Raw genomic sequence first — 12859 nt, 5'->3', positions numbered from 1 at the left:
TCAATCTCCGTAAATGAGCCGATGCCTTCCGATCATTGACAGTGACTATGTTTCGCGTATGTAAAATAAATTTGGATATTATCTACAATAATTAAATATAAAGTGAAACGTAGGTCGTTCGGTATCTCAGAAATTGACCATTATAAATTAATAAATTTTGCATTTATTCCTGTCCCAAGAAGTATGTCTTATAATAAGTTGTTAAAAGTAAACTGCTTTCTCGTAAGTGCTGTAAATTTTCATCATTCAATATATAAGGAAACAAAGATGTATACTTTCAGTGAAATTCGTTGTCGTGCGTGCAGTTGTGTATTAGTGTATTAATTAACCGCGTCTATACATATAAGTGAAATAAACATGTGTGTGTCTTCAAATATTTATCCAACAACAAATATATAAGTGTGTGAGTGTGTGTGTCTGTGTATGTAAAAATCCTTCCAGTTTACCTCCACTAGTCAAGAATTGACGGGAAACCGGCGACAAAAATCCGTATTTTTTCTTTTCACTCTTTCTTTCTGCATTTACAACGACTATAGTAATTTTACGTACACAATGTTTCTGAGTTTTACTACAGTTGTTTGGAACTATTGGACGAAATAGTAAGAAACTTTGCTAATTTGGTGAACATTTGTCGGGATTAGTGACTTAGTGTAGAAAATAGTAAAAAATACAAAAAGTCCCCTTATTTCCGGTGGTTGCAATGTGAATATAGTAAATTCTAGTGTGATTTTATACAAAAATTAGTAATCTCGGTCTCTCCGTGTATGTCCAATTACGCTCATAACTTGAATACCCGATAACTTTGTACGCCAACAATTTGCTCTCTATTTTATAAACATTCATAAACAATAACACGAATCGAACATTTCATTTTCTTTCTTTAAAAAAAGAAGTTATTGATGCAAATAATTTTACAATTACAGAAATTAGTAAATAAATGTAATAGAACATTTAGCATCTAATAATTTTTAGAGTAAATCAGAATATTCTTTAGGTTCAGGGAAAAAATCAAATCAATTCTTGTATTTTAATTTAGGAATAACATTAAACCCCAAATATGGGGATAAATAGGATTATTCTTTTCGAAGACAATAGAGCAATTTGATAAGGTTTCAGCGGCAGATCTAAATTTCCCAGAAAAGGAGTTTAGATGATCGTTATTTTACTATCGCTTCTTCTTGATCCTCATGCTTGGGATCAGATTCACCGCAAGAGGAGAACGACGACGATGTGGACGATGTTGGGGAGTGAGAAAATAGAGGTTGAAACTGGGAAGGAAAGAGGTCGAATTGTGGACGTGCTACAACTCACGCGACCTCAAACGAGACATCCACCTGCTTCACTAAAATGCTGCGGTTTTTTCACTTACATACTACTCTTCTTGGAGTAGCGCGTTTGTATTTGTATACATAAACATGTATATGTATATATATATATACAAAAGCAAACCTACTTTAAAAGCGGAAATCCGCTTACCTCACACCCCTGTCCCCCTCCCTCCACCCTAACGCCACGCTACATTACATTCAAAGTCACTTTATGCGACACATTCTACGGTTTTCTATAAGTACATTATAAAAAAGCATCTCTCAACTGCGCTACTTTTCTCTCAATTATTCATCAATGTTTCTCGAAAAGAAAAAATCTTTCCTTATTAATGATCTTTTCTCGACATTTTATTCGTTCACTGAAAAAAAAAAATTTTGTCGAAATCTTCAACTACTATTACCCAGTTGAGTTGAAAGTTGTTAAATTAATTACCTTTTTAGTTTTGCTCACAATTTTTGTGTAGTTGATTTTATTACTTCTGATGTAGTTAAATAATAATAGTTCAGATGACTAAAAAAAGTAGTTAAATTAAAAAAACAAAATCTGATTACACTAACTACAGTCTTAGTTCTTTTTACTACTTTTCCTTTTTAAATTCATTTGAGGACCTACTGAATCACGCAGAGTAGTTAAAAATTATTCAGACCCAGTAGAAATTTTTTTTAGTGTTGCATTTGAAGTTAAACATACAATTCAAATTTCACTAGAACAATTCTATAGAATTTCTACATGAATATTCTACTAAATTTTAGTGATTTTTAATTAGAAAGAAGATAAGTTTGTGAAATAATTTTTTTCACATTTATATTATTGTATGATCCGTAAATTTGCTTAAAGTCCGTAAAAGTCATCCAAAGCTCGCTCCTAAGTCTGCGAGAATAATGACAAACGGCAATTATAAATTATAATAAATTGCAATGTTAAACTAAATATACTTGATAATAATCGGATATTATTTGAGGAAAGTAAACTTGGAGAGTTAATGCTGAGAGTGTCTGGGAGTATAAGCGAGAAGTCGAGAGCGACACCTTCGGTCCGATCCGCTAATGAAACGCTAATTAACGCTCCTGCCCTCTCGCGCACGAGCGCACCTGTGCTACGGCATATATACCCATACAGAATAACACGTGTGGCTCGCAGGCAGGCAGGCAAGCAGCGTTTTGCTCTCCAAGCCTCCTCCCTGAAGACCTTGACTGAAGCGTGATTAATTACCGCACTTTTGCCCGCCCAGTGTTACTTGGCGATCAAACGTTACGCTCCATCGTTTTCTTCACTTTATATACTGTGCCAAACTATATACCGGCTCTAATCGAATCCAGTTCACTGATCCACCATATCTCTCAATTCAAACTTCCACACTCTGTGCTGAAATTTCACGACACGATCGTTAATCACTTGTGTAATTTACAAGTCTTCCTATTCCATACACACCTTCTATTGTTATTTCATATCAAACATTCTCCCACTTGCGGGGAAATTGCGCAATCCCTCCTTTTATCGTCTCACTGATTAATTAAATTGGTTCCTTTTTTATCCTCTTGTCTTTTTATGTAAATAATTACTTGCGCCTTCGTCAATTTTTCCATACTTTTCTCTTTTTTATATATTTCTATTTAAATTATTTATTTATTCACTCATCATTTTTCTTGCGATTTTCAACTTTTTGATTCGTGGTAAAAATATAAGATTGCCACATTTCAGGGAAATCAGGAAATTCAGGGATTTTCATTAAAAGTACTAAAAAGTATTTAAAAACTTTAGAATTCATAAGAAAATTTTGAATTTTTGTGCCTTTTTTGTTTGTCTCATAAACTATGAAATTACACCAAGTTGAAGTCCACAACGTTGATCAACGAAAAAAAATTGTTCACTTAGTAAATTAATTAAAAATGACGCAGCAATATTGACACAAAAATATTTAGAAAAAAAGATTGATGTTCATATTTTGCTAATAATTATTTTACAATTAAATATTAAATTAAAAATAATACTTGAATGCATTAAATAAATTTTTTTCGTTGATAAACGTTGTGGACTTCAACTTCGTGAAATTACCACGAATTCTAATACAAAACCTTCAATTTTTTCTATTTCTGATAATAATTTCAATAACAAATAAACAATTTTTTTCATAAATAGATTTTTTTTTTCATTTCATAAATAGATGAACTTCAAAATGTTTCAATTTTTTAAATTTTAAAACTTTAATTCTGAATTAATTTAATTAGAAGGAACTTAGAATTTTGAAAAATTTCAATAACTCAAATTCTTTTGAAATTAGATAAATTTTTTAATATATATTTAATTGATAATTTAAAATATTTGGATTTATAGAAGAATTTTGGGTTCAAAACATTAGAAAAATTGAATTTTTGAGAAGTTACAAATGATTGGAGAAATTCAATTATTTTCAAAAGTAATAAAATTCTTCACAGAAATTCAATTATATTCAAAATTTTTTTTAAATTCTCGTTAAAATTTCAATTTTCTGTAAAAATAGTAAAATTCTTCTCTAAAATTCAATTGTTTTCAAAAATTTTAATAAAATTCTTAGCAAAATTTCAATTATTTTCAAAAACTTTCCACAATTTAATGATTTTCTAAAAGAAGACAATTATTTGAAACAAATTTTGATAAAATTCTACTAAAACATATAATTATTTTCATAAAATAATAAAAATTTTAAAGGAATTCAATTATTTTTAAAATTTAATAAAATAATTCATAGGAATTCAATTGTTTTCAAAAATTATTAATATTCTTACCAGGAATTGAAATATTTAAAAACTTTTCATAAAATTCTTCACAGAAATTGAATTGTTTTCCAAAATTAATTAAATTTTTTACAGGAATTGAATTATTTTCAAAAAATGATTGAATTCTTCACAGGAATTGAATTATTTTCAAAACACATAATTCTTGTCAGATATTCAATATGTTCAAAATTTTTTTAAAATACTAGTCAAAATTTCAATTTTTGTTAAAAAATAATTAAATTCTTCTCCGAAATTCAATTATTTTCAAAAAGTTTAGTAAAGTTTTTAGCAAAATTTCAATTATTTTCAGAAACTTTCCTTAATTCAATGATTTTCAATATCTACTATTTTAATAAATAATATTTTAATAAAAACTTTTAATTATTTTCATAAAATAATAAAAATTTCAGAGAAACTTAATTATTTACAAATTTATCGCAATTATTCAATTATTTTTATAAATAATAACATTTTTCACAAGAATTCAATTATTTGTATAAATAAAAACATTTTTATAGGAATTTAATTATTATTTTCAAAAATAATAACATTCTTTCTAGAAATTCAATTATTTTCATAAGTTTATTATTATTTTTTTTATTATTATTATTTTCATTACAGAATTTAAATTACTTTTTTTATTAAAATTTATTTGAATTTCTCTGAAAAATGCAACTATTCTTAAGCCTTGGGTCCAAATAATTTAAATAATTGAATTTTAGTAAAATTTTACAATAAAGATTGATTTGAAATTGAATTTTTTTTATAATTTTAGATAATAATTGAATATTAAAAGCATTATAGCGTGAATTTTTAGAAATAATTGAATTTTGAAAAGGTTTAAAATTAAAATCTTTGAAAATTTGAATTTTTCATACTTTTAAGCATAACAATTTTGTAGAATTGATTTTTTTGAAAAAGTTTAATTGAAATTTTTTATCCTGAAATTGTAAACAAATTTACAATTGTTAACAATTTTGAAAATTCTCAAAGAACTTTTTAAAAAATTATTAAAATTAATTTATTTATTGAACAATTTTAGTTAAAAATTCTAGAAAATAATAATTGAATTGAAATGATAAAAATAATTTTGAAAAAGTTACAGTAACAATATTTTTATAATATAAAATAAGTGATTTTATCACTTAAAAATTTCAAATTCTAACCTTTTTGAAATTATAAATTTCATTAACTATAAATAACAAATATAAAAAAAATCCGATAATCTATAGCAAAATTGGTTAAAGTTAAATGACGTCTTAAGTTTGAACAATTCAAAGAGTTGCGGGGAATTTCAAAGAATATTGGTTTTAGTCTTTAAATTCCTAGTTTCTTCAAGTGAAAGCTTTCAAATTTTAAGTTCAGGAAGGAGAATTCCTTATTCTCTTGAAGTTGTAAAGTAGATATGTATACTTCCAATGAATTGATTTGAAAAACTTTTGCGTCTTTCAAATTTTTTTTTGCCGATTCAAAAGCGCACTTCTTGGCGGAGAGTGGCGTTTCTTTTTCCTAGAAATTTCCATGAAATTTTCAAATATTATGTATATTTTGTTGGATATATTTTTTTTTTAGGGAGAGAGGGAGGGGGAAATATTCAACGTCGATGCCATCTTCATGAAACTGGATAATTCAGTTTACTCGTTAATTAATTTAATAGCTATTCAACTGGCAACTAATTACTTAACTAGTTAGTCTGGTCCTTATAACGGAATAGATTCAACCAGTTCGTGGTCGTTACTAATAAATTAGTTTGCATATACCCACCGGGGTATATAAACTACTGTACTTTATTATTCTCCTCCATCAGAATTATAATACATTTTCAAAACTATAGTTTTTCAAAACTAGGTTTCAAAATCAAACCATCGGAATTATGATACATTTAGAAAACAATAGTTTTTGAAAACTACTTGAAACTATAGTTGTTTCAACTAGTTTTCAAAAACTATTGTTTTCTAAATGTATCATAATTGGTCTGGCGGATTGTTGGGAGAATTTTCGTCACTCTTGATTCTTACACTCTTTTAGAAATGTATTTTTTTCTCTGTAAATCGAGTAATTTTTTGGCTTTTTTTATCGTAAAAAATGAAACATGGAATTACCTTTTGAAAACGGGAAATTCCAAGTCGTATAGAAAGTTTTCCAATCATCTCCATATACTTCTTATATACGTGCTTGGAGTATTTTCTTTCTAGCATTGATCGAAATTTATATAGATAGTATATTCGACGATGGAAAAATCGATGTGTACGTCATATACAGAACACTGAATTTTATGGGTCACTCTGTCATAGCATTATCCGTTGAGAATTTCAGTATTGAGCATGAATCTTTCACGTATGAGATTGATTGCTATAAATTTGTGTTATTCGCGACTTCAGGGATTTATTTACTTTGCGTAAATAATTAGAAAAATGTTGAGAAACGATTTGAAAAAGAAGTCAGGATCTTGGTACAAAATCAGTTGTCAAGATATATTTCAACTTTCTTGTTGGATGAAGGGAAGTAAAAATTTATCAAGTTTTTATTTGACTTCTGTTTCTGATTCCAACTGTCAGAGCTTGTGTAGGAAAAAGGGAATTTAAAAGAACGGCAAAGGGGGTAAAAAAAAGAGGACGATATATGTTTAGCAATTGGCAAACGACTGCAAGATAAGATGAGCGTCTGTGAGTAGAGCAGGAGGATCTCTCTAGCAAAACACTTGGACCATGGCAAGTCGGAGATTCTTACTGGCAAAGCTTGGCAAAAAAGTAGAAGCGCTTGATCTTTGCCAGACTCGCGGTAAAATAGAGAGAGAGAAAGAGAGAAAGAGAGGTAAAATCCCTTCATCTTCTTTGCTTTTGCAACGAAAGATTCCCATTGCCCGACTGTCCATATAGTCATCTATCTGCGTACCTTCGACTCTGTTCCGTCTTTTTATGCGACCTCCGAGACGATCATGAAATTTCTCGAATTTCTTTCTTCTCCTTCTTCACACAAGTACCAGGATATATATTACCTTTTTCTCAAACTTGGCATATATGATTCTTTTTTTTTCTTCTTCTTCTTCTCCTCGCAGAAAAAAAGACACTTTTTCTAAGTTCTTTCGATGAATTTTCTTCCTTAACTTTTTATCATATTGTTTACTGTTGCAAACCGCTTCTGCCAAAAATCACTTCACTGAGTTTTCTCTTTTTGTTTCCAGAAACTTCTTTTTTAGGAGATCATTCTTCTTCGTTTCATCCTCCTTTTTTGTCTTCCTTCTTGTTGGTCTTCTTCATTTAATTCTACTTCATCATTTTTCTCTGCTTTTTGAATTGTTCATTGGCAAAAATATCCAGAAAACCCCAAAAACATTTCATTTCATTCTACTTCATCTACTTTCTGAATTCTTCATCATCAAAAACATCCAGAAAACCCCAAAACCTTTACTTTGTTTCAGTATTCCAGAAGAATTTGAATAAATAAATTTGCAAATTGTCTTAAATGCACTTGATGCAAATTGACCTCTCTCCTTCAAGTGAGAGAAAGAGAGAGAGAGAGAGCGAGAGGGTTTTCGAATTGATAAACGGCCTCAAATGGGATGAAGACCAAGGGCGCTAATCTATAAGGATTAGATCAACTTGACAATTAATTACGTGCGAAATGGTTACAAAATGCTACATCTACGAAAATGGGGTCATCAGCATGATAGCAATGTCTCTAATACCATCTTCCTCTATCCACATTCCACACTCACACAACTATATTTTAGTAATACGAAAGATAGGATTTCATCGAAAAGAAAGTTTCATTCAGAGAAAATTTATTTACGAAAAGGAAATATTACAAACACATAAAGTATATTTGTACAAAAGAAAAAAAAACTATTATGCTGTAAATAAATTTGAAACAAGCGAATCGTAAATAATCTTTTCCGCAGAGGACACAATGCCCCACAAATTGAATTGTCACATTGGTTTAAAGTACTTATAGAACAATAGTTGGCAGAAGTACATGAATTTTAAGTCGTTTGCCAAGTTGAATCATTAATCGTAGAATTCTCCGAGAAAGTGCTTCTTATTATTTTTTTTTAATGCTAATTATTGAAAATTGAAACAATTGCAAAATAAATACTAGAATAAAATGAAAAATTAAACATAAAGTATAGTAATAAAAGGAGTGGAATTCAACTGATCTAGAAAAATACTCTAAAAATTGTGAGAAAAGAAGCGAAAATGAAACACGTGGACGAAATAGTGCCATGACCTCATCATGAGCGTCATCATTTTCCTAGAGCGCATTCTCAGCTTTCAAGATTCCACTCACCGGGAGTATTAATATCTGTATTGATATCTGATTCGCTTCATAACAATAGGAGGAAAGACAGAGAGAGAGGCAAAGAAAAAGCAAATAGGACGTGCAAAGAGGAGGCGATTAGGTCATGGTCTTCCCTTCTTCCGTAACCTTGACCAACATCGACATAAAGCATTCTTTAGATACTTGTAATCACTTCTAGCTTTCTTGTCTTACCTAGAGAGAATATTTTTTTATTTATTAAAACCCAAGTTGTTCCTTATTCCTCTATTCGGTTAAACAATGAAAATCCCCCAAATTTAATTTTCAAACAAGATTAGAAAATCTATAGTTATATCAATTTTTCTTTTAGTGTTGTAAGTACAGAATAAAAAGGTTTTGTATTTATTTTGTTAAATTGGATTAAATTAGAGTGTTTATTTCTTTTGTTCAAGTGGCTGTACACTTACAACAAAGTTATTCGGAGAAATAGTATTATTTTATTGAGAAAACCTAAGATTATCTAACTAGCGAGTGCAACGAAGTTTCAAAGAAGTCTAGTCACCGTTTAGTTAATTAAAACCTTGGAATGTTATTATTTGTTGAATATGTCTTTCGAACTTCTGCTTAGTGTTGAATGTCAAACGAGTCTCAATCGAAAAATTCTTGTAAAAGTCGACAATATCGTCAAAATAACAATTAAAACTATTGAATTACATTTGGATTTTATAAAAAACAAATGAGATCTATTTGCTTGACATCCAACACTACTTCTGCTTCTCTTGGATCTTGGTGATGTCAGAAGAGTGACGTAGACACTGCTGCAAAACACCCCAAGTGTCTGACGTATCTGCCTAGTTCTCCAATTGGATGAAGTTCGTCCAGAAGTTGTCTTCTTCTGAGTCTTATTGTCTAGATCAACAAACTCCAGCACCTTAATTAATAGCTCGTGGGGAATTTTTCGAAGGTATCCGTAGAGTACCCAAGAAGCCTCTCCTCTTTTAGTTGATTCCGAATATTTTCCGTAGAAAAATTGATATGTAATGCAAGTTTTGCCCATCGTCAATAGAGAAACGATGGGCAGAACCTAACCAGAAGTACATTATTAACGCATCTGGGTGTACAGTTAAAAAGTAGAAATAAGATTTACTTGCTAAAACGTGAATAATTTTAATGTTCTCGATCCCTAAAGAAACGGGGACCAATGATTACTAATAACTAATTGAATTGCAATGATTGATTTCAGGTGAACCCCGATGCACAAGACCGAACGACACAGCAGATTCAGTCGAAGTTGGGCAACTATTCGGTGGTGAGACACCTGCTCGAGGATCCAAAGAGGCTGATAGGAATCGATGGTGTGCCAGCGAGTCCAGCACCGGCTCATCAATCGAGGCTCGCCAGCGGCTCTGGTTCGAGTTCAAGGAGCTCGCCATCGTCACAGGAGTTCAAGAAACCTGGTGGGCCCAGGTCAAGTTCCAACTCCTCGAATTCATCATCGAGTCACGCATCAGCGCAACGCGGCGGTTTTGTTAAGCCCGCCGATGGGAAGCCACCCTACGGTGGCCGTGGCGGCTATCCTGGACAGCCAGTCAAGCACGGCGGCAATAGCAATGATCATCGTAGTCACGGCTTACTTCCGGCAAAGGGTCCTCCGCCTCCTTCCAATTCATCGGGAAGCGGTAATTCGAATGCTGGCAGTAGTCTCGCTAATAGTGGTAGTGGCAGCAGTAACAGCAATAGCAGTAACAATAACAACAACAACAGCAATAGTAGTAGCAGCAGCAGTAATCGACTACACAACGCTGGTAGCCGTCTGCCGAGAATGAACCTCGACAATGTGAGTAGAGCTTTACTTTCAATTACTGTTATTATAGTTCAGGGTTCAACCCTCTACTCTTCATTATCTATTCCGACTATACACTTCAACTCTTTCTCGATCGCCTCTCATGCTCAGGTGAACAATTTTCTCCACCCCTGATTCTTTTTTCTATTCAGTACTTTCCCTACTGTAATTTATAATTTTTGTTTCTTTATGCACTTTTCTTTTCCAGTTGCGACTAACTTTCGATTCATTTTCTTTCTTTAGTTCAACGATATTTTGAATCAGAAATACGAATAAACTTAGTTGTCAAAAACTATTACTACTATTACTAAAACTTTCTTAATAGTCTACTAAATTTTGCAGTCTCCGAATATTTAATGTACGGTTCTGTAATTTTATTAGCTTCATTTCGCGCTTAAAATTTGTATTTAAAAAAACTTCAGTTCGCCCTTAAAATTTGTTGAAATTCACGCCTAGATGGCATGAAAGTTCTCTCACAAGCGCAATAAATGACAATCAAGTGACAATCAGTGACGTCATTAAAGAAGCTAATAAAAATTACAAAACTGCAATTAAAAAAACGAAGACATTCCTCAGTGGCAAAAACTATTATTTGAACTTTTTAGAAAAGAAATAAGTTTTCATTAAATTTATTTTACTAATTTTTTTTACGAAAGGAAAACAGTCTCCAGAGGGAGTAAAGAATAATTTATCCATATTTGTTTGATTCGGTTGATGATGTTATAAATAGCACGCGATAATCTAAAGTAAAATGAATAACAATCAAAGGGGCTTTATAATTGTGTGATGGTGACGAGTGTTCAGATAACATTGTGTCATCGTTTACAGAAGGCATACACACAAACACACATCTAAACGTGCCTCTGGCATTCGACCCCTTTGTGGCTATTGTCAGCTGCGAATTTCTTGAAAATGTAGAGCGAAGGTGTCACGAGATTTGAATCTGACGCGAATTAATTTCACATTGTTTGGAAATATTTTGACGCTAATTTAACCAAAATCAATTTTTTATTATACGTTAAAAGTTGTTTTTTAATTTTTATTACGGAAAATATTTTCAAAATAGTGTGTATTGTAATTATGAAGCTGAAACTCTAAGTTAATTGTCAGTTAATTTCTACTCTATTCATTGCGCTTGTGAGAGAACTCTCATGCCATCTAGGCGGGTATTTCAATATTTAGGCGCGAAATTCAAAAAGTCAACAAATTTATTTCACATTTTCTATCAAATAAAAAATAATTTAATAACTGGATGCCAGTTTCAGCTTCATTTCTAAATTGTAAATAATACTAAATTATTTTATTATTTGAGAGAAAATGTGAAATAAATTTGTTGACTTTTTGAATTTCGCGCCTAAATATTGAAATACCCGCCTAGATGGCATGAGAGTTCTCTCACAAGCGCAATGAATAGAATCGAAATTAACTGGCAAATGACGAAGGGGCTTTGTATAATAATTAAAATAAATAATAACATTAATAATAAATAACGGAAATAATAATAATTTTAATAATAAATAATAGAAATAATAATTTTAAATAATATAAAAAAATAGTTTGCTATTTTAATAATCGAAATAAAAGGAAAAAAGTCCAACTTTTTTTATTTTTCGAAATAGATCATCAATATGTTAATATTTCCTGTAAAAACTTTAAATACATTTTCTTTCATCCGCGTGTAAAATAAAAATTAAATTATCAATTCCGGGGGATCGAAAGGGTGACAGGAATATATTCATTTTATTTATAGATTGTTTTTTTTATGTTATTAATAATATTACATGCGTACAATCGCGAACAATATTCTGACGCGTATATTTCACTGCTTGCACACTGATTATCCCCGCACTTTTTTCTGATTACATGAAAGAAAAATTAATTTACACTTTAATATATAATAATTTTTCGCTCGCGTTTTGTTGTTAAATTTTTCAAACGCCGCGTATACATTTGCATTATTGTGCCCCGTATTTTAAAATATGCAATCTCTTCGTTCTGATTCTCACTCGCAGGTATATATATATGTGGGAATTAACGTAAATTTTTCACCTGATGTATTTCGCAATTATTTTCATTTCTATTACACAAATTGAATGTTTATTCATATCGTGTATCGTTTATTTGATATTGATTGACACGAAAAATTATCTTTTGTTTTTTTTATTATTGTTATTATTGGTATTGATAATTCGATTATCGAGTTGACAATTTGTGTCAGTGTTTTTGAGCAAATTAATTAACTAATTAGTTAATTAACTAATTTATTACTTATAATAATTATTAATTCTTATAGTACCTTCTGTTTTTATTATTATTATTATTATTTTTTTTTTTATTTTTTTTATTTATATTAATTAAATAATAAAAGACTTAAATATTATTTGTTTCAAGTAAATATTTAATTGATAATAGTAGACTAATCGGTTATTTGAATTAAATTAATTTTTTTCCGTGAATATTATTTTATTATTATTAATTCCAATTGTTTTTCAACTGCTTTTTTCCAGTTAAATTTTTCATAATTTCCTGTTTGTCTTCTTTTGTTTTATTTTTCTATTCAGTTATCATTATAAGAAAATTTTTTTTGGTAACATTTTTTCTATTTTAGTGTAAAATTTTATAGGTTATTTATCATTTAGTAAAAGTTATATTGTTTCGCTAATATAATTATTAT

At 30.0% G+C, this 12859-nt stretch overlaps 1 protein-coding gene across 6 annotated transcripts in view; it reads left to right on the top strand.

Annotated features, from left to right (window-relative positions):
- LOC122511719 (AF4/FMR2 family member lilli-like) overlaps positions 1-12859 on the top strand; it is a 315906-nt gene that overhangs the window by 220659 nt on the left and 82388 nt on the right. For all 6 annotated transcript variants that reach the window (XM_043627149.1, XM_043627146.1, XM_043627145.1 and 3 more), the window contains one exon: positions 9586-10179. In XM_043627149.1, coding sequence (XP_043483084.1) covers positions 9586-10179 — 594 coding nt within the window. The remainder of the gene's footprint in view (positions 1-9585; positions 10180-12859) is intronic.

The sequence above is a fragment of the Leptopilina heterotoma genome, unplaced genomic scaffold, assembly GCF_015476425.1.
Source record: "Leptopilina heterotoma isolate Lh14 unplaced genomic scaffold, ASM1547642v1 Lhet_9, whole genome shotgun sequence".
Classification (NCBI taxonomy): Eukaryota; Metazoa; Arthropoda; class Insecta; order Hymenoptera; family Figitidae; genus Leptopilina; species Leptopilina heterotoma.
This window is presented reverse-complemented; position numbering and strand designations above follow the sequence as displayed.